At 37.0% G+C, this 27,050-nt stretch overlaps 1 protein-coding gene across 2 annotated transcripts in view; it reads right to left on the bottom strand.

The window, feature by feature from the left end:
- The window catches only part of CLHC1 (clathrin heavy chain linker domain containing 1), a 54,863-nt gene that overhangs the window by 6,077 nt on the left and 21,736 nt on the right, over positions 1-27,050 (bottom strand). For both annotated transcript variants that reach the window (XM_036749000.1, XM_036749002.1), the window contains 2 exons: positions 22,076-22,250; positions 5,707-5,909 (listed from right to left, as the gene is read on the bottom strand). In XM_036749000.1, coding sequence (XP_036604895.1) covers positions 5,707-5,909; positions 22,076-22,250 — 378 coding nt within the window. The remainder of the gene's footprint in view (positions 1-5,706; positions 5,910-22,075; positions 22,251-27,050) is intronic.

Below are 27,050 nucleotides of genomic sequence, written 5' to 3'. Positions count from 1 at the left end.
TCCCTAGGTCCAGATATTGGTCTAGATTCCACTTCTGAGTTGTAAAAGAAACCGGGCCAAGGACAATTAAAGAGGATATAAAAGGATGAAGGGGGATTAACACCAAGGAGGACTGAATAAGTGAACCGTCAGAGCTAGATTAAGAAAGAGAAGGAGAAGGTAGCTGGACAGACAGGCAAAGTAAGTAAAAAAAGGTAAGTGGAATAATTAGAGGGTTAAGCAAATTGGTAAGAGTGGTGGGTGAGGCAAACTGGTGAAATCGGTGAAAAGGACTAGAAGCAGGTGCAAAGGGGAGGTGAGTATGGTAATGGCTGTGGAGTTGTGGTAAGCTTGTTGTTGGTAAGGAATTTGAAGGAGACTGTAAAAAAGATTTAACCAAGATTGGTTGAGGTATAAACATCCACAAGAAGTTTCAAATAACAAATTGGAAAATCTAAACTATTACGGAAGTAGAGGAAATTGGGTAGTGACAACACAATTGCACATCTTGTTTGTATTTCTGTCACAGTCAAGTATCTGTGCTCCAACTGTTAATTTCTTTCCTTGATGAAAATGCAAAGAGAGTTGAAGAATACCTCTCCACATTCCTAATTATTAGGGGGACATGAAGGGTTTCTAAAGGAAGTATAATTAAGGATGCAATGAAGAGGGAAAATGTGTCCATAAATGCTGTGTAGATATCATCTTTTACTTTGTCCTCCTAAGATTGATACAATAGAGTCTCAGAAGTGATTGAGAGATCGTCTGCTGAAGGGCAGAAGAAGAAAAGAGGAACAGTAGTAGTAGTAGCGGTAGCAGTAGTAACAGTAGTAGCATCAGTAGTAGTAGTAGTAGTAGTAGTAGTAATAGCAGTAGTAGCAGTAGTAGTAGTAGTAGTAGTAGTAGTAGTAGTAGGAATAGGAGGCGTACTGAGGTAGCTGTTTGTTGACCTGATAATAACAATAAAGAAGTCCGTTATCTTCCTGGAGCACGTATTTAAGATATAACACAGAATCTTACAAATCTTATCAAAATGGATGACAACATCCTCCTTCTGGGGATTCATGTGAATACAAATGACACATCTAGAACAAATCTAAAAAAATTTTTTCGGTGATTATGAAGTCATGGGCAAGAAATTTTTCTCATTGTTGGCCAATGAAGGCAAGGGATAAAGAAGAAAACATTAATTTGGGAAATGAATAACTGGATAATAAATAGTGCCAGAGGGTAGGATTTTGATTTCTGGATCACAGTTTACAATACAAGATTGACAAATTCCTGGCCAGAGATGGAATACACCTAACAAAGGTTGGCAAGAATGTATTTGCCAAAAAAAATTTAATAAAAAGAATATATTCACCAGGTGTTTTGCTCATTTAATCAAAAGTACTTTAAACTAAAAAGGATGGAAGGAAAGGAGAAAAGACTCTTTATGTATATTCTCTAAGTTAGATACCATAGAAGAATGAAGACTAGCAGTAGAGATTCACAGGAGACAAAAATCTAGCCTGTAACGAAACCCATGGCCTCGAATGCCTACGTATCTTTTCTCATTCCACATTCTCCTTGACCTTTCTGCAGCCTTCAACACCGTTGATTACTCTCTCCTGGCTCTCATTCTACTTATTTGGCCACTCCTTCTGTCACCTCTCTGGAGGAGACTACTTACTTCTCACCTGGTGATCTCATGAGTTTCCATGGATTTTCATCTCTATATAGTCTATATATCATCTCTATATATTCTCAAATCTACCTACGCTTCTCCATTCCCTCTGCTGACTTCTAATCTCACATTTCCAACTGCCTTCCAGCTTGTCCAGTAGATATCTTAAATTCAATATGTTCAAAACCAAACTCACTATTTTTACCCCAAAGTCCCCCCTACCTTCCCTATCACTGTAGAGGGCAACATCATCCTCCCCATCCTGTAGGCTCACAACCTAAAAGTAATCTTGGATTCTTCACTCTCTCTCACTGGCCCCCATATCCAATTTGCTGCCAAGACCCGTTGATTTCACCTTTGCAACATTTCTCAAATATGCCCTCTTCTCTCCTCAGACAGTGCCACCATTCTAGTGTAGGCCTTCATCACTTCACGCATGAATTATCACAATAACCTGTCGGTGGGTCTGCCTGACTCAAGTCATTCCCCACTCCAATCTACCATCCATTCAGCCAGCCACTAAAGTGATTTTCCTAAAGCAGAGATCTCACCATGTCAGACACACACACACACACACACACACACACACACACACACACACAATTCAACAAACTACAGTGGCTCCCTATTGGCCTCTAAATCAAATATAAATGCTCCGTTTGGCAGTCAAGGCCCTTCATAGTCTAGCCCCCTCCTACATTTCCAGTCTTCTTACACTTTATAGCCCCCTAAAATTCTTCAGTCCAGTGACTCACTTCCTGGATATTTCATGAACAAGTCGCTCCATTTTTAGCTCTGCCTAATGACATCCCGGGCTTCTTTTAAGTCCCAATTAAAATTTCATCTTTTATTAGAAGCTTTCCCCAATTCCTCTAAATTCTTGTTCCTTCCCTCTGTTAATTATTTCCTATTTATCCTGCATCATTTGCTTTGCATATATTTGTTTATATGTTGTTTCCCCATTGGACTGTAAGCTCCTTAAGGGCAGGGACCATCTTTTGCCTCTTTTGCCATCCCCAATGCTTAGCATAGTGTCTGGCAAACAGTAGGTACTTAAAAATGTTTATTGGTTAATTGATGTACAATGCATAAAATTTAAACCAACAAGAGGAAATAGAGGTCTTAAAACAAAGGGGAAAATTTGACTTCATAGGTATCACTGAGACTTGAAATGAAACCCATCATTGTATTATAGCTCTGTGTGGGTATACCTTATTCAAAAGAAATAGCAAAAATAAAAGGGAGCAAGATAGCTTTATATATTAAGATATATTCCCACACATAATTGAGAAATATAGATAGATAGATAGATAGATAGATAGATAGATAGATAGATAATTAATAAAAGACATACTCCTGTGAGGAAATCCAAGAATTGGAAGGGGAAGCATGATGGAGAATATTTCAGTGAAAGTCAAAGGAGGGAGAAAAATAAATGATTTTGTCATTGGGTTAAACAGAAAGAGAAGAGAAATGAGAAGTTTGGAAAACAGATCACAAGCCCACTACAGAAGTGTGATATAGCAGTCATGAGGGACTCTGATTATCTAGGCATCTAGATAGACACCTTTCTAACAAAAGCAAGTTCTTGACTTGCCTCAGAGATAAGTTTATCCTTTAAAAGGTGGAAGAAGCAAGAAGAGGGAAACTATATTCTGGATCTGATTCTCAATAACAAGAAGGAACTGATTACTGGGATGAAAATGATAGGAATTTATTAAGGAAATGATCACTCCATCTTAGATAGCTAGAATGTCATGTACTAAAATTCTACAGGGGAAGTCAGCAGAGGAGACATAGGACATACTGAAGAACTAAATTCTGAAGACACAAAAACAAATAATTAGAATAAGCAGGAAAAATGGAATTTGACTAGTGACCAATATAGATGTACAGAGAATTCATCAACCACCTCAGACTTTAAAAAGAAATATACAGAAAAATTAAATAAGATTGTGAGCTAGTCCTGTAAAAATGGTGTGAGGAATAGTAAAGCTTACAATGAGTTGAGTCTAGAAAGGGAGGCTAAGAACACCCCCAAAAAGGGCATTTTTAATTGTATTGGGAGAGAAAGGAGTTCAGAGAAGGGACAGGACTTTTGCTTTGGGTAGATGGGGCAATGATAACCGATGCCGGAGAGAAGAAACATGTACCATTTTTTTTGTTTCTGTTTTCTCTGCAAAGAAGAAAGATAATCACAAAGGAAACAGCAAAACAAAAATCACTTCCTGGTTGTTGACACTCAAGATAAATAAGGGGAGACCTGCCCTTGACGAATTCAAGTCATTTGGCCCAGATGAACTACATTCTTGGTCTTGAAAGAATTGGCAGATGAGATGTATTTGAAAATGCTGCAGAAAACAGGAGAAATATCACAATATTGGAGAAGGTCAAATGTTGATTGTTTTTTTAAGAGGGAAGAGAATAGAGTCTGCAAACTTAACACTAATAAACATGACTTCAATTCCTGAGAACATTCTGGAACAGATCATTAAAGAAATAGAAAGGAAAGCAGTGATTAGAAAGAGCCTGTGCCAGACTAACCTCATATTCTTTTTTGACAGGATTACCAAACCAAGTAGGTGGAATTCAATAGGGATAAATGTAGTCTTGCACTTAGTAACAAAAAAAAAATTAAATTCACAAATACAAGATGAGGAGAGCATGATTAGGCAGCAGTTGTTCCTAAAAAGATACGAGAGCTTTAGTTTATCTTCAAGCTCAAGATGAGTTTTCAGTGTTATATTGCAGTTAGAAAAGCTAATGCAATCTTGGGCTGCTTTAGAAGGGTCAGAGCTCCCAGGAATAGAGAAGTGACAGTTCCACTGCCCTTGTCAGCCATCATCTGGAGGACTGTGTTCACTTTCAGACACCATGATTTAAGGATGGAGGCAAACAGGAGAGTGTCCAGAGGGGAAACTAGGATTGTGAAGAGCCTTCAAGAGTCCATGATATGGGAATAAGTTGAAGAAACTGGGCATGTTTAACTCAGACTAAAGAATCCTTGGGAGAGAAGAAAATGCATGTTAACTGTCCTCAAGTAACTGAAGTGCCATGATGTAGAGGAGGAATTAAACTTGTTAACTGGCCCCAGAAGGATAAACAAGGAGCCATGGGTGGATAATCATGTGTCAAGTATATGAGTTGTTGTATATGGGGTGGACTAAGCGGCCACGGAATTTCTTTGCAATGATTCCAATTCTGTAACTTTATGAAGTCATTTAGCCTCTGTTGGTCTCAATTTCCTCATCTGTAAGACAAGGGAGGTTGGCCTAGATGGTGTCTAAGGTCCTTTCCAGTTCTAAATCTATCATGTTATGATGCTATAATTCAAGCACACCTAGTTGGAAAAGAAGGGAATTTCAATGTGGGAATCTGGGGGGCAGACCACTAGCCTTCTGATAATGAACTAGTCTAAACTTAGGTAAGATAGACTCAAACAACAGGCATAAGAATACAACATCAAGCAAGTACTAAAGGTGTCTCCAACTAGGACCTGAGAACAAACATGGCCACAAGGGATAGTGTTCTGGCTTTGAAGTCACAGGATCTGTATTCAAATCCTGCTTCTGCCACTAATTCCTTGTACGACCACTCCAAATTTGTTTCCTTATCTGTAAATGGAGAGGGTTATACTAGATGGTTATTAAATCCTTCTCAGCTCTAAATCTATGATCCTATGATTGATCCTATGAGAGCTTGGGCTCTGGTGCTATAGCATTCTAGAACCCAAGATCATCACCACTTAAGAATGAGGAGTCAGAAAATTGCTTTACTAGATGAAGCATATTCATTAAGATTTATTTTTAATTATGCCCTTAAAAGACTAACTTATTGCCGTATTATTAGTAGTATTAATGGATGCTGATTTATGCACAATAGACATTCACTGATCAGAAAAATAAATGTATTCCAATTTAATTCCAATTTAATGTTTGAATTATTATGTACACTTAAAATTCAGTCTATAAATTGAATCCAAAATATCATCTGTTGTCTTATAATTATAACCCCTGAAATAAAGATTATGAATGAAAACTGATGAAGTGTTTTCTGTTTACCATGAGAAAAGTCTTTGAATTGTTGTATATATTCCATGGCTCCATAAATCTGACCTTGTTTACATAGGCAAAGAACAGCTTTCTTATGCAGACCACATTCAGTATAGATAATCTGGGCTAAAGCCAGGCACTTGGACTTGTTGTGTGGATTCTGTTCCCCATATTGGCAAATTACATCCCCAGCTTTTTCAGAAAATGTTATTCTAGGAAAAGACATCAGTAAAACTTATATTAGAGGCTTGCTGGTAAATACATGAAACTCTGAAATATTTTACAATCCTGTGAAATAAAACCTGATTTTTTTAACCTGATTTTGTGTAGCATTTAAGTTTTCTTTGACAATACGGAACCAATAAACACAATTACTTTGTATCTGCTCTTAAGTATTCTTGAGATTTAAGCTAATACATCCCCATCTGGTTTGTGATGGTGGGGGTTTTTTGTTTGTTTGTTTGTTTTTAAGTGGGGAAGGAGATGTTTACTTTCATAAAGATGTTGGAAAGTTAAAACTTGCAAAAAAAATTAAAACCTTACTTTTTCTGGTAAGATTTCAACTACCTGGCAAAAAAGGAACGCACATACAATGGGAAATCTTTCATAGTTTGGGACTTTTCATTAGGCTTTGTTGCCATCTATAAAGCAGGCACTTAATAAATATTGGTTGATGATAATGGGAAGTTGGTGGATTTTGTTAGCTTTTCCCACCAGTCTAGTTTTTATTACATCTAACAAGATTTTCCTTGTTTATTATAAGAACTGAACAGACAATAGCAAAAGCAATAAGGTAATATGAGAATAAGGACAGTGAACTAAAATGGGACTTGAGAACTGTGTTTAACACCCAGTTCTTCCTCTGATTTGGCACTGTGACCTTAACCCGATACTTCTATTATTACATCAAAATTTACAAGTAAAAATTAATTACCACCAGGATGCTGAAAGTATCATCAGTAAGATACTGTCAAGAACAATGAGCTAACAAGAAAGGAAAAAAGTATTGTTTAAACAATCTGCTAGAGATAAAGAAGCAGCATAAAAATGGCCATTTCTTTGTCCACCTGAGTGGATTTGTTTTGTAAGACAGTTAACATGGGTTTTTATTTAATGTCATATGATTTTAAAGGAGTTGTTTTATGAAGAGTAAGTGAATAATTATAGCAATTTTATCTTTATACTTGTTAGTCAAATAAACACTTGGTTTTAGAATTAATGCATCAAATTTCAAAAGATATTAACTCTAATTCCTAGTTTTCTATAAATTATACTCTAATAACAATTTATCTATAACTGCAAGGAGTGCATATACAATATCAGCATCTGTAGATAAGTTGACATTATCCAAGAACTAGATATAGTTCTTAAAGTAGGCAGAACAAGAGAATCACGGTTTGTGCTCCAGTAACAACCTTCAAGTCTCCAAATCTCAATCCTAGGTTACTCTACTGTCTTGCCTTCTCTATTTCTACTCTCTTCCTATTGAATGCTTCTGGAGGAATTCAAGTAATAATGTTAACTAGGCCCATTACAAATTTACATTATCTAATTTCAACTGCTTCTCCCCAAGTTAGCTATTCCAAACCTTCTCCGTCTTCAAGCTCCATAAACAATTTTTAACCTCTTGCCTCTTAGCAGACCTAAAATCCTACTTTAATGACTAAAGCTGTCCACCACAAATTCCATCTTTTCTCCTGTGCCACACCTAAAACCTCCTTACCATGGTCCCCATCATTTTCTTTGTTCCAGTCTCTTGCCAAAAGCACAATGACTCTTCTTATGCCCTCAATCCCAATCCTGTCTGACTCCTCACTAAATCAAAATCATACAACCTACAAGTGCCCAGCCTTTCTTCGAAGACCTCTGCCAGAGAGGTTGCGGGGGAGACTCCTCCCTTCTAAGGCAACCCACTCATTCCTGATAGCTCTGTTAGGGAGTCTTCTCTTATATTAAGCCTAAATTTGTCTCTTTTCAAGTTTTACCCTTACTCCTTCTTCTTGATTTTTGCAGTATTTGGAACTACTGACCACCTTTCTGCCTGGATTCTCACGAACCCTAATTGGAGGTATCTCCCACAGTTATGTCTTGGGCCATGCCTCTTTTATATGACGGTCCTTCAAATACTTGAAGACAGCAATCATGTTCAATCCTTAAGACCACCCTCAGTCTTCTCTTCTCTAGGCTATCCATTCTCACTCTCTTCAATTAATCCTCAAATGGCATGAACTAGAAGCCCTTCATTGTAGTTTTCCTCCTCTGGACTTTCTCTTTAGCTAATTAACCTCCATTCTATGATATGGTCCCCAGGTTTGAACATAAGTCTTCACCTCTGGTCTGATCAGATGTATTCTAATACAGCATCATACCCCTAATCCTAAAACACAATTCCTCTCTGAAGAAAGAGGCAGCCAGTAGCACAGTAGATGGAGTACTGGACTTGGAGTCAGGAAGAACTGGTTCAAATCTGTCCACAGACACTTGCTGTGAGTTACCCTAGACATGTCACTTACCCTCTGTCTGCCTCAGTTTCCTTATTCATAAATTGGGGATCATAATAGCACCTACTTCCCAGGACTGTTGTGAGGATCAAATGAGATGATATTAGTAAAGAGCATTGCAAACTTTAAAGTACTCTGTAAATATTAGCTATGAGTATCTTACTGTAGCTTCAAATCACATGAGCTTCCTTAACTGTCATAGTTTTGAGTCATATTGGGTTTCTGATTCACTAGAGCATAACATCTAAAATTTATTTTTAAAACTGATAAAAAATTTTTAAAAAGTGATTTAAAAAACCCAACCCCCAATAAATGGTCAATGGACATGAATGAATGAAGGAAAAAAGATTGCTTAAGCATTACTGTATGCCAGGTATTGTGCTAAGAACTAAAAATGCAAATACAAAAGTGAGATCGTCCTTGCCCTAGTATTTACACTCTCATAGGAGACAGTACATATAGAGGAATGGTGGCCATGGAAGGCAGTTTGGGTCTGAGAAGTCATAAGGATGGATGAGTTGATCCAGAAGCAACAGTAGTATTGATTTGAATACTGTTCCCAAAACAAAAGGTGAGATAATAACAACAGTTAACATTTACACAGCACTTACAATGTGCCCGGCACCATGCTAAGCACTTTACAATTATCGTTTGATCTTCATTTGAAAAGTGGAGAGTAGGGCTATGTCATGGCAAGATGACCAGAGTAGACAGCTAGATAGAATGTGAAGCATAGTCTAGTCTAGGACCAGCTAGACATAATATGTTAAATAAATTTATACTTATTCATCAACTCAGGGGGCTCAGCCCCAGGGCTGAAGTTCTAAAACTGAGTGGGGATAGCAAGCACAGCTTCTGGAAGTCCAATATGGAGTACACTAGTCCATGTAGGAAAAAATACAAGGCTGCAGCAGGATCGTTGGCAACATGGTCAGAGTAAACAGCTGGATGAGATGTAAAACATAGGGAAAGCTAGAAATAGAGGGCTAGTGAATTTGCACGCACTCATTTTCCAACCAAGGAAGCTCAGCTCCAGGGCAGGTGCTCCAAAACTGACTGGGTTTTGTGGGAGTTGTCTAGGAGCAGGATTATTGGAGGTCCATCTGGGTGCTGTTCCAGGAAGAAAGAGGGCAGCCATAGAGCTGGTGGCAAGATGGTCTGAGTGGGTAGGTTGCTAAGATATGAAGCAGAGCTGGGTCTGGGACTAGCTAGATGATTTGTGCTCACATACTAACAAAGGCAACTCAGCCCCAGGTTTGGAGTTCCAAATATGAGTGCATTAATTCATTTTACTATTACTATTACAAAATGAATTTATAAAAGAGAAAACCCAAATAAAATAGTCACTTGGGAAAGTGTTCCTAACTAGTCATTGAAAAAAAAATTAAAATAACCTTGGAATATCACCTCATACCCATTAAAATGGCAAAAAATATTGCCAGTAGACTTTGGAAAAGCAAGTACGCTTTTACAATGCTTTGGAAAATATTCCTAAAGTGAGGGAAGTAGTCATACTCTGGACCTAATAATCCAATTATTGGAAATATATCATGACCAATGTGGAAATTTGTTTTGATTGACCATATGTGTTTATAATGGAGTGTGTGTATATGTGTGTATGTCTGTGTGCACACGTGCGCACATGCACACTTTTAGTCTGGTAGGGGGTACAGAGTGGATTGGAGTAGGAGGGTGAGAAGACAGATTTTGGCTGATTAAAACAAGTAAAATATTTTTAAATAAAAAATATTTTAATTATATGATCAAAAAGAAAAAGTATACGTTCAAATATATTTATAGCACTATTATTTGCTATCACAAAACTGGAAATAACTATAATATTGCTTTAGAGTAGTGACTGAATAGGTGACACAGGAGATGGAATACTAGACTTGGAGTCAGGAAGACCTGAATTCAAATCTAGCCTCAGAAACTTGCTGGCTGTAGGTCACCCTGGGCAAGACACTTAATTAGCTATCTGTATCATTTTCCTCATCTGTAAAACGGATAAACAGCACCTCATAGGTTGTTGTGAGGATCGAATTGTAAAACACTTTGTAAACCTTAAAGCACTATAAAAATGCAAGCTATCATAAATTGAAATATATTAATGTATAGACTTAGCACAGCATAGTGAATAGAGGGCCAAAAAGACATGTTTCTAAGTCCTGTCTGACATATACCGGTAATGTGACCCTGGACAAACAACAACCTCTCAGTACCCAAGGCAACTCTGTAAGACTATCATCTCTAAAACTATAAATTATAGAAAAGTTGCTACTATTAGTGGAGGAAGTTTCCACAGGAGGAGTTTTCTATACCAATGAAAACTCCTTCCCAAAAATTTCAATACTATAATACAATTAACATCATTACATTATAACCAGAATTTTGGACCTAGAGTCAGGAAGAGCTGAATTCAAATCTTGCTTCAAATACTTATTACCTGTGTAACCCTGGGCAAATCATTAAACCTCAGTTTGCCTCAATTTTCTCTTCTGTAAAATGGGAATAATGGTAGTACCCACCCTTCAAGGTTATTATTAAAATAAAATGAAATAATAGTTGCAAAGTACTTTGCAAACTTTAAAGTGCTACATAAATACAAACTATTATTATTGTGAATTGTTATGAAAGCATAAAGATACCTGGAAATAGCATAAAGATATCTGAAATAATATGGGGCCAAGAAACCAGAAACCAGAACCGTAAAGACAATGTATGGCATATTGACTATGATTATATAAAAGTACAAAGTATGCAAAAATATGTAGAGATGAAGGGATAAAAATAAGTTTAAAGGTATGTAGAGGCATGTATAAACTGGTAAGTTTTTTTATTAGTGTATTTGCTTTTAGTTTTCAACATTCAACATTTCAACATTCCATAAGTTTTAAATTTTCTCCCCCTTCCTCCTCCCTCCTTCCTCAAGATGGCCTGCAATCTGATATAGGCTCTACACATACATTCCTATTAAACACATTTTCACATTAGTCATGTTGCACAGAAGAATTATAACGAATGGGAGAAACCATGAGAAAGAAAAAACAAAACAAAAAAAATTAGTCTGCTTCGCTTCACATTCCAGCTCTATTAAACTGGTAAGTTTTAAGGGAAATCTTATTAAAAGTCATGTAACCAAACATAAATAGTTGCAAATGACATTCAATCAGTTTTGTGAATGTTTAAAGTTAAATTCATAGTAAGCCGCTTACGTATGTAAGTGTAACCCATTTGACAATCAGGGCCTAACCTCTCATACAAAGGACCAGATAAATCTTAGGGCCATTTCTATCATAAGCTCTTTGGATCATACTTCCAACAGGATTTCATTTAAGAATGTAAGACTGACCCATTTTGTTGTCTCTAGAAAAAGCTATCAGCCTCCCTGCAAGCACTGAGACTAATAAAGTATCAAATATAAGACAGGTCTTTTGTAACCCAACAAAACACAAAATGGGCTTGTACCCAGGACAACCCTTGTGCTCTTTCCAGAGAGCATTATGCAACCCTCTCCTCTGGTGAATCCCACCTTCTCTCTGGATTGATGGTGGCCAGCAAGGAAAAGGTCTGAGTCACTTCCTTATACACTGAGTCATTGCTGCACCAATCCTACTTACCCTTTGGGACTGTGCTGCTGAAGTGGCCTATGGGCCTCTCTCCAGGTTTGAGTAAGGATGGATATCTTTATTTCCTCTCCTACCCTCTCTCATCAAGGCTAGGCACACATTTCTTCTCTCTCGTCAAGGCTTTCTCTGTCTGTATCTTTGTCTGGCACTGGTCCCTATCAGATGTGGTTTCCTATAGAGGCCATGCAGATGTTCAGGCTTCTCTCCAAGTATATGTAAAGTCCAGCTTTTCACTATTTGCCTTTATCTCTCTTCATATCTATGTCTATCCCTCAAATGGACAGCTCCCTTAGCTGCAGCTCAACTCCCTATTTTTCTCTTCCCATACTGAGGAGGCCTTTTGTCTTTGGGGGATTGTCTCAGAGCAAGGCACTGAGGTTTTGAAGAACCTTATATTCTCCAGCATCTTTTTCCTCAGGAATTCCTCTCTTCTAGGACCCTCTTTTCATTTCTACCTCTTTTTGAAGTAGGATCAGCACAGGTCTGTGACCTTATCATTCCTAAGGTATCAACCACTTCTTTTCAGTCTTACTCCCCTCAACTCTGCAATCCGGTAGCACTGGCCTCCTTGCTCAAACTTAATGTTCTCTCTCCTGACTGAGCATTTTCACTGGTTGTCCCCCATGTCTTGAATTCCCTCTCTCCTCACCTCTGCCACCTGTCTTCCCTGGCTTCCCTCAAGTCTTAGCTCAAGCCCCACCTTCTTTTTTTCAGTTAATCTATTTATTTTTAGTTTTCAACATTCACTTCCATAAGTTTTAAATTTTCTCCCCCTCTCTCCCTTCCCTCCTCCACAAGATGGCATGCAATCTGACATAGGTTCTACATATACATTCCTTTTAAACATATTTTCACATTAATCATGTTGTATAGAAGAATTAGAAGGAATGGGAGGAGCCATGAGAAAGAAAAAACAAAACAAAACAAAATAGTCTGCTTTGCTCTACATTCAGACTCCATAGTTCTTTCTCTGGATATGGATGGCATTTTCCATCATGACTCCTTTAGAACTGTTTTAGGTCCTTGCATTGCTGAGAAGGACTAAGTCTATCAAAGTTAGTCATCGTACACTGTGGCTGTTACTATATACAACATTCTCCTGGTTCTGCTCACTTTGCTCAGCATCAGTTCATATGAGGCTTTCCAGGTTTTTCTGAAGTCTACCTGTTCATCATTTCTTATAGCATATAGTATTATTACATTTATATTTCTTATAGCACATAGTATTCCATTACATTCATGTACCACAACTTGTTCAGCCATTCCCCAATTGATGGGCATCGCCTCAATTTCCAGTTCTTGGCCACCACAAAAAGAGCTTCTATAAATATTTGTGTACACGTGGGTCCTTTTCCCATTTCGAGCCTCACCTTCTAAACCTTTCCCCAGTCCTCCTTAGTCTCAATGCCTTCCCTCTGAGAATACCCCCATTTTATCCCATACAGAGTTTGTTTATACTCTGTTCTTTGCATGTTATTTCCCTCATTAGACTCTGAGCTTTTTTAAGAGCAGGGGCTGTTTGGTTTTGGGTTTTGGTTTTGATTTATTTTGTCTTTCTTTGTAACCCCAGTGCTTGGCAAATAGAAGGCACTTAATAATTACTAGATGGTTGACTGAATTTAGAGTTCATATTAAAATTCTTAAGTAGAAGCAAAATATTGCTGATACAACTTTAAACCTGCAATCTTAATTGAATATTAAAACAAAGACTTCTTCAATGGGGGCAGTGAGGACCCAGGACAAGAATTGTCAACTTGTTCAAGACACTGTAAAGAGGCTTATCTGACTCCTTCTGGTGCATGCCTAACAAGATGTAAATACATATATATATATATATATATATATATATATATATATATATATATACATCTGATAACTTTCTCAGTTTATCTGTATAGCCCCAAAAGGGAAGTAGGATTGACACAGTAAGTAATTATATACATGAAGAAACTAAGTGAATCTTCTTTTTGTGGGCTACAAGTCATGTATACTATATAGGATGTCCCAAGGGTGACTTTTAGGACACTTTGTATAGATACAAACGGAAGGAAGGACTCACAAGAGGAGAAGGTTGCTTAATGCCCACAGGAAAGGAGTAAATGGTTTTCCTGCATGTTGTCGTTGTTTAGTCATTTTAGTCATGTCCTACTCTTTGTCACCCTATCTGGGGTTTTCTTGGCAAAGACACTGGTGTGGTTTGCCATTTCCTTCTTCAGCTCATTTTACGGATGAGGAAACTGAGGCAAATAGGGTTAAGTGACTTGCCCAGAGTCACAGAGCTAGTGTCTGAGGCCAAACTGGAGCTCAAGTCTTCATAATTCCAGGCCCAGCATTCTCTCCACTGTACCACCTAGCTCCTCTTTCCTGGATACAAGCCTATTTTTCCTTTTGCCAAGATAAATAAAACTTACTTCATATTTTATACTCTGTTAGATTCAGTATTTGAAGGGAAGCTGAAAGCTGATTTAGAGAGAACAAAACGAGTCAGATTTTTATGTTCCTAGAGGAAACCCTGTCAGAAGTCTGAGCCAAAGTGTTTATTATAAGGCAGGGCTGTCCAAAATGCTACCTATGGGCCCACAGTGCGATTTATGCGGCCTGCCTACAAGCATAGAAATTTACATAAATGCTTTAATAAAGGAAGCCAAGCTACTGCAGAGCTCTCACTAAAATGGCAAATCAAAATATATTGTCTATTGTTTTGATAAAATCCTAATGCTGGACAGCCCTGTTATAAGGGATGCCCCCTGGTCCATCATGTCAAAGGTTAGAGTTTGGGTGACACATATGTTTCACATATATGTAAAAGTGGTTTATTATTAACTTTAAATATCAGTAAAACCAATTAAACATTCTTCATAACTATTTACATTTGAACACATCTGAACACATGCATTTTCACATAAAAATATTAAAGGCCTGTAGCCTCCTTGATCCTGGGACTTCTCAGGGAGCCCTGTATCAGCTCTGTACCCAAATTGCCCATTTCTGGCCTCTGCACTCACTCCTAGGATCTCCAGGGGACCTCTTGATCTAGCTTATCTGCTTGTGGTCTCCTTGATTTTGAGCGTTTCCAGGGTATCCTGGGCCGCCCCTGGATCCAGGACTCTGGCATCTGTCTTTGTCCCAGGGTTTTATCCAGTACCCTGAATTATATCCACCTCAAACTGACAGTCACTGTCTCCCATCTGTATTCTTTCAGTCTAACTTCACCTGTTCCTGCCTGCCTCAGGGGATTCAACAAAACCATCTGCCACAAGGTATACTGAGGGAGGACCCTAAATGGCCTAATCACTTCCCTCTCTCAATGGATTTCTCTGTAGTTACTCATAATCTGCTTAAACTCATTCCTCAATAGTTAGTATACTCCTTCCCTGTCATATACTCCCCCATCTCAGTCATTTTGAACCCCTGGCATCACTGTATAAACCCTATTATGCCTTCCCTTCAACCCTACCATTGTTCCACTCCTCATCAGCCCACCCCTTCCCACTGTGCTTTCTGGAATGCCTGCTTCAGCTAACAAACTTGCTTTCATCTTTAAATTTTTCCTTTTTCCTTCCATCTTCTACACTTAGAGACCTGGCTCCTTCCTGATGACATGGCCAGCCTCCTCATTCTTTCCAGTACTGATGGCACTTTCACTTGTACCGTTCCCCTCCAATTCACTAGTTGTGATGGCAGAGTCAAAATCCTCCTTGCTTCTCCTTGAGACTTCCAGACTCTCCCTCTACTGCCCTCACTCAGGAATCTCTCCTTCTTTGAGATTCATTCAATCCATAGTTATCACCCAAACAATACTCTGGTAGCTGTTATATACCTATCCCTGGTATACTCTACTTCCTTCATCAATGAGTTCAGTGCCTCCCTTACTCATAGTAAAAACCTTTCATTTGTCCTCAACTTTTGCCTTCATAGTAGGGTACTAACATACACATTGATACTCTCTCAAACACCCTAACTTCCCAGTTCCTCAATTTTCTCATTACTCATGACCTATTACTTCACCCACTTCAGCTATACATAGATTGTCATACCCTTTGATTTTACCATCACCCACAAGCATTCTATTTCCATATTCATGAAATCTGAAATTCCTTTATCTGATCAATATCAATCCATCTTTTACTCTAGCTTATAACCCCTACCCAACCCTATTCTTTGTCCTCACCATGACTTCAAATCCCTCTATCCATCAGTTCTTTCTCAGTTCATCATCCCTTGCATTGGTTTCACTCTTTCAACTCCTTGGTCAATAAACTCAGCTCTATACTCTCCTCTACTCTTTTTTTTAGGTGTAGATACTTTTATTATAAAACTAAACTGGTATAAAGGATGTATAGCACCAAATTTACAAATAATAATAAAATACATTATACTCTATTGTAAGTTTCATATAGCCAATTGATTTTCACAGAGCGCTTTTGTTGGTTTTTGCTCTACTCTTGTATGCATTAGCCAACCTGTAGCTGTAATTTAACCGTGATTTGACAAACGAAGTTCCATCCCAATCTGTTCATTCTTTCCCCCAAAAAAATCAATCAATAAATCTGATGTGATTTCCTGTTAAATTATTTATCACCATTGTATAAATTATATTCACAAAAATAAATTATATTCACAAAATTGTATAAATTAAATTCACAAGACTCAAAAAATCGTATTCACAAAACTTCTTTGAACTTCACTATTGACTGATATAAAACTATCTTTTTAGCTTTTTGTATAGGTGCAGGGATTGGAACATTGTCTAATTCTATACCTACAAAATTCCAAAAGTTGCTAAAATCAAGTTCCTATTTTCAAATTTCACTTAAATTTTTTTTCACCAGCTATTCATGCTGAATTAAGTTTTTCATAAGACCAAGTAGATGGTTCTAATACATCAAAAATAATTAAATATGCTTCCATCACTTCTGTTCAGTAAAAGATTAAGCTCACTTGTTAAATTATTTTCGAGTAACATTCCTAGGAAGAGTGTTACATTTATTATGTTTATAAAATTTAAATGATTATTATTATGAAAATGTTTTTAAAATTTATCTAGGTCTTCAACTTGAAATTAATGCTTTCCAAGTACCAATTTTTACATTTTCCAAAGCTCTTATGTTATGTATTAATTTTTGCACTTTCTGAATGTAACTGCAATGTAGTTGAAAGTAATGAAAACTGCTCAAGAATATTAATTATCAGAGCAAGATCTTGCAAGAAATTAATGTTAGGTAATTGCTTTGCCAAATTGGAGTAAAAGAAAAATGCAAGTAAAATGTAATATGTGTTCACCATGTAGCAGTAGCTAATAAACTACATGTTGCCCGTTATAGTTCCATACAGTACTATCACAGTCTTAGTAAATTCAATTTTTTTAAACTACAAATTTGGTTTTTATTAGAGTGGTTATAAATAGAATAAATTTAATCCAGAAATATTTTTAAATGATCAATTTGTTTTATAGGAAATCTTCTAACAACTTTATTTCCCAGCATTGTATTAGGACCATCAGAACAAAATGCAATTAAGTTTATTTTCAAGTACATATTGATTAATAAAGCCACAATCATTTAAAGAAGATATAATGTATGTACTGAAATAACAAATTCTTTTAAAGCAATAAATAACATTACCTGTATAGTAGCTAACTGAACTGAGACCTAGATATAAATCCCTTCAGTGCTCTTCTTTGAAATTTTATTTGCCCTATCAATTATGACATAGATTTTTGCATTCTTTTCTATAATAGCCTTAATAATTCCTATCTTAATTTCTTTTGTAATATGTTCTGCTATTAATAGTAATAATAGCATTTATTTGGTGCTATAAAATTTGCAAAGCACTTTGCAAATATTCTTATTTTGTCTTCACAACAGCCGTGGGAGGAAGATGTCATTATCATCCTCATTTTACAGATGAGGAGACAGAAACTAAATAACTTGCCTGGGGTCACACAGCTGGTTAAGTGTCTGGAGCTGAATTTGAACTCAGGTCCTCCTGACTCCAGGCCCAGTGCTCTATCCATTGTGGCACCTGTATTTTCTTGCTGTACTATACTATGTAGGTAAACAAATCCCTGTATCCTGTTTTTTCATGCATTTCTATTGTTCCCTCAATATTAAAGGCCTGTTACTTTCTAGTACATTGTAAATAGTACTGAAAACTTTTGATAGACTCTTTTCATAAATCTTTTAGTAGGGGCTTTAGAAATACTGTGTTCCCTAATTTTTTTTATTTTTTTTTTTTTTGGCAGAGAAACTTGCCTAGTAGTTTTATGACTGCCTTTTGGAATTGCTAAATAGATACTCCATTTCTTGGATACATGGACATGCTTTCCTGCTGTCACTCCTAAATGCTGAACTGTCAAACAATCCTTACATCTTAACTTACCTTCTTTCATTTCAAGACTTTGTACTTTTCTGAAAACATAAATGCTTGTTTTTCATTCCAACAATCTGGAAGTACAAGATTATCTATGTCTTCTTTTAAAAAACATGACGGTTTTCTTCTATGATGGGTCATTCAACAAATTCAAAATTTGGTTCTGTTGGCTTTGATGCTCCTCCATGATTTCTGTTCTTATCATTTTCTGTTTTCATGTTTTTCACACACATGCACACACAAAAGCTCACAGTTGTTTTGGCATTTTAGGCAATAAAATCTTTCAAACACTGTGGTGCTTCATTTCTTTTAGTCACGAACTTGAGTCTGATGAGAACTGCATTGCTCAGTACCATTTAGATTGTCAGCTGTAGAAGGAACTTCACTGAAGAATTTATCCTTGCAGAAATATTCCAAGAAACAGTAAGAAAATAGATCCAGATCTCGGGGCTAAAAGCCTTTGATGACTTTTTTCCATAAAACATCAAGATAAGTCTTCGCAACAATGTTGGGTGACTTTCTGAAGATCACCCAATCTGCATCCCTTTATGGTAGAACTGGTATGGAAGGTGAACACCTAGTCCACGAGAACAAATCATCCGGGCAAAGACTCTGCTCCCTTCTGCTCGAGGCTTAAAATGGGAAAGAGCTATCGCCACTTGGCTAAGACAAAATGGCCTCTCCTCTACTCTTGAATCCATTACCTCATTATCCTATCACTGATCATACTCTACCAAGCCCCAGCTTTGGATTACTCTCACCATCCTCTGCCTTTTTTTTCTATTCTCATCCTGCTAAACAAAGCTGGAGAAAATTACAAAACCATGACAACTAGATTAACTACAAATTTATACTACTTTATCTCAGCTGGGCCCTTACTGTGGCAGGCAATCCTTTTACAACTCCCTGAAACATTCATCAGAGAGGCTTTTCTAAACTTTTTCATCCTTTCTCAAATCTCCCATGGAATACCTTCTTGCCAACTTCTCAAATGAGATCTTTGTTTTATATGTCACCGAAAAAATTGAGGCCATTTGCCAAGAGCTCCCTCTTCTCTGTTCCTACTTATCTTTTATCACTCAGATGTCTTCCCCCACTATCTCTGTACTTCATCCTTGTCTCACAAGATGAGGGAGCCATTCTCCTTGAAAAGGCTAATCCCTCTACATTTACCTTTGATCCTATTTTATCCTATCTCCCCCAGTAGATTGAGCCCTCTATTATTCCCACTTTCACTAATCATCAATCTCTCCCTGTCTGCTGGCTGTATCCCTGTTCCTACAAACTTACCCATATGTACCCCTTCCTTAGAAAATATCTCAATTAATTAGACCATTCCTGTTTGCTATTGTCCCATATTTCTATGTCCTTTCTTGGCTAAACTCTCTTTAGTATGGCTTCCAACCTCATTATTCAACTGATACTGTTCTCTTTCCAAATACTTGTAAAGCACTTACTACGGTGCCTGGCACAGAGTATGTGCTATATAAATATTAGCTATTATTATTATCATTATCATCATCATCATCATTATATACCAATGAAAACTTAATTGTCAAATCTAATGGCCTTTTCAATCCTCATACTTCCTTCATACTTTCCATACTCTCTTCAGCCTTTGACTCTATGAACACTCTATTCTCTTCGACATTCACTTCTCTAGGTTTTGATGACACTGCTCTCTCCTGGTTCTCCCCTTATCTGTCTGTCTACTCTTTCTAAGTCTGCTTTGCTGGATCTTCATCTAAATCTAATCCAATCTATTAACTATGGGTGCTGCCTAAGACTCATACTGGACCCTTTTCTCTTCTCCCTCTATACTATTTCACTTGAAGATCTCATCAACCCCCATGGATTCAATTATAATCTCTATACAGAAGATTCTCAGATCTCTTTATTTAGCCCTAACCTCTCTCCTAATCTCTAGCCTCACATCCACAACTGCCTACTGAACACAAGAACTACATGCTCTATAGACATCTTAAACTCAGCAAGTACAAAACTGAATTTGTTATCTTTTCCCTGAGAGAAATGACTATAAAATAGCCAATTATCAATATTGGGAAGATCCAGAATTTTTTCTCTTCCTCATTTGAAGATAGGTCAAAACTAATTTCTCTGCAGAGCAGGGCTGATGATGAGATAAAATCTTGGAATTGTTATCCCACCCAACTACAAAACCTTACAAAAAATTTAATCTAAAGTGAAATCTGGCCTGCTGTGTTTTAGTGAGCCAGATCTGAGCAGAGATAGACCCCCTTTTGTCTAGATTGCCCTAGGTGGGGGTAGTCTGGATAAGAGATAAGTCTCTTTGTCCAAGAATGAGTGATCAGTCTCTCTTCCAGCCCCTCATTAGAATAATCCCACCTCTCATTATAATATTTATTCTCTTATTACTTGTTAACCAATCAGAGTCAACTGCACCCTCAGGAACATGAACTCTTCCAAGGGTATATAAGCATTGAATGGGTTCCATGAGGGGTCTTTGGCATTCGAGAGTGCCACTGACCCCTATTATTAATTATCTGCTAGTAATGGAGTCTACCCATTGCTCCCAGCCCCAATATCCCAACTTCCCCATACGCCTCACTAAGATAGCAGGCATGTCCACGACCTCAACCAAATCCATCTAGTTTTAGACAAGACCACAATAGCCAGCCAATAAGAAAGCAACACCAACAGGATGCTGAGCAGGATGTTTGACCACAAAATCACAAGGGGACTTTTTCTAAGTGGACGACTGCACAGTAATAGCAAAGACTGTCCTTTAGGTGAATACCCCCCCAGTGAGCTTTTAAATATGCATTCTGGTACAGTTCCACCAAGGTTAAGACCCCTCCCCATATTAGCAAATCCCTCCTATATTTTAAAATTCATTTATTCTGTTATGTTAATGGTGTCATTTGCTCTATAAAAGTCCCTGTCTTGTTTTGCTAGGCTGCTAGCTCCTCTAAGGAGCCTAGCCCACTGAGAGGGCATAATCCTCAATAAATGCCTTTACTTGGTTTGGAGATAGTCTGAGTCTGTGAATTCTTTTGAGATGACCCTGCAACACACCTTGCTACCACAACACCAACATGATTAATAAAATAATTAATTACCCAGAAACTACATCTCTTGAATTTTTTATAAATCACATTTCCCAAATTCTCCCTTCTTCTGAACTTCCCTATTACAGTTGAAAGCACCACTGTCCTCTCAGTCATCCATGCTTTAACCTGAGTCAACCTCAGCTCCTCACGGGCATTCATTCCACATATCCAATCAATTACCAAGTCCTATTGATTTTACATTCATAATTCATAATATTATCCTCTGACATTGTCACCATCTTGGTGTAGGTCCTAATCATTTCACACCTGGACTATCACAGTAGCCTTCTACTTGGTCTACGTGCCTTAAGTTTCTCCTCACTCCAATCCATCTTCTACTCAGCTGTCTAACTGATCTTCCTAAAGATCAAGTCTAACCATGTCATATACCAGGGACACATTCACCTTCTTGTTATTCTTCAACCACTACACTCCATCTCCCAACTCCTTGATACTATCAATTGGCCATCTCCCTTTGCCATCTCTCTCTCCTAGCTTCCTTGACTTCCTTTAAATCTCTGAGATTCTTACTAACTTGATTTGATTTCTTGTCCTTACCTCTCTTGCTGATGACCTAACAATGACTCCATGGTACACAGTAAGATTTTCTTGGCTGACTAATTGTTATAAATTCCTACAGCAAGAACTACATTCATTATTTAGTGATCAAAATTCTGTGTTGAAAAGAATTCTCTTAAAAATGTGAAAACAAAAATTTTTAAGGAGGATAATATATATTCTTTAAAAAATTGCATCAAAATAAGTTTAGCCCTGGTCCACTTACCTCTGCTGGGTCACCCAGTGCATAACTAGATCCAATCGGTTTTCAGATAATCCACATTTAATTCCTTCCAGAGTCAAATGAGCATTGACAGATTTCCTAGCAGCACGACTTGTAGTGAAAAGAGCCTCAAAGAATAACAGTAAAGGAAGAGTTTTCCCTCTAATTTTACCAACATCTAGAGAGAGGGAGAAAAGAACTATTGAACCAAATGTTTTAGCCAATATTATTTACTTATTTCATTTCATACTTTAGTTGGTATTTTTTTTAATTTGTGAAGATAATGAAAAATACTATCTATTTCCAGAAAGAGAACTAATAAACCCTAAATGTAGACTGAAACATATTGCTTTTCACTTTCTTTACTTTTCTTGCTTTTTTTGCAACATGGTTAATATAGGAATATGTTTTGCATGGCTCTACATGTATAATGCGTATCATGTTGCTTGCTTCTCAATGGGTAGGGAGGGGACTGGAAGGAGGAAGAGAATTTAGAACTCAAAATTGTGAAAAATGAATGTTATAAATGAATGAATAAATAAATAGATAAATGAAATAAAAATATAAAACTTGTGAAGAAATTTTATAGCTTAAGAATAATTAAATACTCTAATTTTGAAGAAAGGTCTAGTATTTATTCTCCAATTTAGACGATAACTGATGTGAGCTGACATTTGAAATTACTAGTCATTCTGAAAATATGCTATCCCATTCCATATCCTCATTGAACTTACTGAACTATCCAATTCCACCAGTATATATTAAACATATAAACAATACATGCAAGGCACTAAGTTGGATGCTAGAGATATGAAGACAAAAAACAAAAAGCAGTTCCTGTTCTCAAGTAGGTACATTCTTCTGAAGAGATATAAAATGTGCATTGATAAGTAAATATGAGATAAATTAAGGAGGGCAAGAACCCAAATGATTGAGGTAACAGGAAAGAGTCACCATAGGAGGTGGCACCTGAGCTGGGCCTTGAAGAAAGCCAGGAATTCTAAGATGTGGATTCAGGTATGGAGGATTGCCTATGCAAAGCCATGGAGTCAGAAGAGTGAATGCAGAGTTCAGGAAACTTCAAGCAGGTTGGCTGGAAAATAAGAATACACAAGGGAGAGACTGAAAGCAGGGAGATCATTTGAAACCCTGGGAACTGATGAGATCATTGAGATAGTATAGAAAGAGGAGAAGAGGACCTAGGACAGAGCCTTGGAGGACACTCACAGTTATCAGGTATGACCTAGGGGACAATCTAGCATGGTATACTGAAAAGGACCAATTGGACAGGTAAAAGGAGAACCAGGGGAGAGTACTTTCATGAAAACCTAGAGAGGAGAGAGTATCCAGGTGAAGACAGCAATAAAATGTGTGAAAGGCTGCCGAAAAGTCAAGAAGAATGAGGATTAAGGCCATCAGAATTAATAAATAAAGAGATCACTGGACAAACAGCTCTCAAAAGAATTGCAAAGTATTAACAACCATATGAAATAATGCTCCAAATCACCAATAATAAGAGGAATGAAAATAAAAACAACCCTGAGGTTTCACCTTAAGCCCAACAAACTGACAAAGATGATAAGATGGCAGCCTGGTGCACAGTTGGGTGAAACTGTGAATCAGTACAACCACTTTGAAAAGCAATTTGGAATTATGCAAATAATGTGACTAAAATGTCTATATCCTTTGACTCAGAGATTCTTTTACTAGTCTTATACCCCCAAGGAGGTTATCAATAAGAAAGTCCCTATAAAAAAAATAACAGAATATTTATAGCAAAGCTTTTTTGTTGATAGCAAAGAATTAGAAACAAAGTAGATACCAACTCATTGATAAATGGATAAAGAAATTGTAGTGCTTGAATGTAATAGAATATTACTATGTTGTAAGAAATGGTAAATGTGATGAATGCAGAGAATCATGGAAAGATTTACATTAACTAATGAAGAGTGAAGAAGGCAGAGCTATGAAAACAATATACAAAATGACTTCAACAATGTAAATGGAAAAAAAAACAACCACAAAACAATCGAAAGTGAATGATGCAAAATAAAACAAAAAAAAGCAAAAAAAAAAAAAAAACAGCCCCAAAGAAATAAGAAGACTCCCTTGACCCTCCCAACTCCTTTGGGGTGGTGGGGGGCGGGGGGCACGGATCAGGAGGGAGAAATGGTGCACATATTTTCATGCTTTTTCAATATACTGCTATTTTAAAATTTTTCCTCTTTTTCCTTAAAAATATTATTTGTTATATGGGATGCCTCTCTGAAAGTAGAAGGGAGAAAGAAATTCTAGTGGTATACAAAAAAAGATATCAACAAAAATCCTTTTTAAAAAAAAGAGAGATCATTGGTAACTCTAGATATACTAAATAGCTATGTCATGTGACATCATAGTCTTACAAAATTCAAAATTGCAAGCAACCCAAAAGACAATATAAAGGCATAGAGAGAGATAGTACATCCCAGTGGATAAGGGGCAGGCCCCAGAGATAGAGCAATCTGGGTTCAAGTCTAGGCTCTCACACATCCTGGCTTGGGGCCCTTTGAAGTCATTTAACCACTCAGGAGACACTTCAAGAAACTCTCTAAGACTCAGACTGACAATCTGCATTGATAGACAGAATCTACTTGACAAGATCTCTCTCTATACCAATAAAACCACAAGTCTGAACCAATTTTTTTAAATGCTAAATGAGAGGTATAAATAGGCTACCACATATTACTAATGACTTGTGTTCAAGATGTAGTATAAAAGAGATATCAAGATGTATCAAGGTCATGAATAGACAGAAAAGAAAGTGGGCAAATCATGTAGCAAGTAGGAAGGATAGTTTTCATGTTGCCCTAGGAGTCACTAAATATTAAGATAGCTTAAGGAAGAAGTCCTTCAGTTCATGAGGTAGATATTCAATGCACAATTTATGAAAGCTTAAATAATAACTGAATAGGAGGAGACAATATGCATGAGCTCTGATATGTACTAATGGAAGGAGTGCCCGTTCCAGTAAGATCATTGAAGAATGTAAGTATTGAAAGGTGGTTGCTAGAGGCCCATATCACAATCAGCTCTTATTCAGCAGTTAAAAAATTAATTCTGAAACTGAATGCTGAAAATTTTGAAAAGAAAAGAAAATATGGGCAGGTTACAACAGGATATGTACTATTTGTAAATTTTTTTAAAAGAATGACTATATTATTCCAGAGCTCCCAGATCAAGGAGAAAATACCATAAGCAGCCAGAAAAAAACAATTCGTATATTGTGGAGCCACAGTTGGATAACACAAGATTTAACAGTTTCCCTCTATTAAAGGATCAGAATGCTTATATGATATTCTGGAGCTAAGATTACAACCAAGAATCATTTACCCAGAAAAATTGAGTATAATGCTTCAGGGAGAAAATGGATATTTAATGAAATAGAGGACTCTCAAGAATTCCTGATGAAAAGATCAGCGCTAAATAGAAAATTTGATTTCTAAATACAAGACTCAAGAGAAGCACATAAAGGTAAACAGGAAAGAGAAATCATAAGGGATTCAATAAGGTTAAACTGTTTATACTCCTACATGGGAAGATGATACTTGTAACTCCTAAAAACTTTATCATTATTAGGACAGTTATACACAGAAAGAGGGCATGGGGGTGAGTTGACTATGATGGAATGATATCAAAAAAATAAAATTAAGGAGTGATAAAGAGGGATGCACTGGGAGAAGGGGGAAGAGAGAGATAGAATGGAGCAAATTATCTCACATAAAAGAGGCATTAAAGATCTTTTACAATACAGGGGAAGATGGGGGTAGTGGGTAGCAGGCAACACTTGAACCTTACTCTCATCAGAATTGACTCAAAGAGGAAATAACATACACACTTAGTTGGTTATAGAAATCTATCTTACCCTACAGAGAAGAGGGGAAGGAGATAGGAGTAAGAGATGGGACTGACAGAAGAGAGGGCAGATTGGTGGAGGCCATGGTCAGAAGCAAAACACATTTGGGGGAAAGAGTGAGAGAGCGAAGAGGATAAATGAGGAGAAAAGTAGGTGGAGAGAAATACACAGTAATCATAACTATGAATGTGAACAGGATGAATTCGCCCATAAAACAGAAGTGGATAGCAGAGTAAATTATATGATTTAGATAAAGGGTGATACCTTAAGCAAATTACAGGAGCCTGGAATAGTTTACCTATCAGATTTATGGATAACGGAAGGATTTATGGCCAAACAAGAAATAGAGTACATTACAGAATGTAAAATGATAATTTTGATTACATTAAATAAAAAAGGTTTTGTACCAACAAAACTATTGCAGCCAAGATTAGAAGGAAAGCACAAAACTGGGGGGAAATGTTTACATTAAGGTTCTCTGATAAAGGCCTCATTTCTCAAATATGTAGAGAACTGAGTTAAATTTTTTGAATTCAAGTCACTCCACAATTGATAAATGGTCAAAAAATATGAATGGGAAATTTTCAGATAAAGAAATCAAAGCTACCTATAGTCACACTAAAAAATGCTCTTAATCACTATTGATTAGAGAAATGCAAATTAAAACAACTCTGAATTTATCACTTCACACATATCACATTGGCTAATATGACAGAAAAGGAAAATGACAAATGTTGGAGGGGATATGGGAAAACTGGGATACTAATGCACTCTTAGTGGAGTTGTAAAGTGATCCAACAATTCTGGAGAAAAATTTGGAACTATGTCCAAAGGGCTATAAAACTGTGCATATCCTTTGACCCAACAATACCACTACCAGGTCTATATTATAGCAGCATTTTTGTGGTGGCAAAGAACTAGAAATTGAAGGAATACACATAAATTGAGGAATGGTTAAACAAGTTGTAGCACTGTTGTTCGTCCTTCGTTTTCAAAGAGGTATATGATTGTGATGGAATACTATTATGCTATAAATAAATGACAAGATGATTTCAGAAAAACCTGGAAAGACTTACATGAACTGAT

Source organism: Trichosurus vulpecula, chromosome 3 (assembly GCF_011100635.1).
Source record: "Trichosurus vulpecula isolate mTriVul1 chromosome 3, mTriVul1.pri, whole genome shotgun sequence".
In the NCBI taxonomy this organism is placed as follows: Eukaryota; Metazoa; Chordata; class Mammalia; order Diprotodontia; family Phalangeridae; genus Trichosurus; species Trichosurus vulpecula.
The sequence above is the reverse complement of the archived record's forward strand: the minus strand, read 5'-3'. Positions and strand labels throughout refer to the sequence as shown.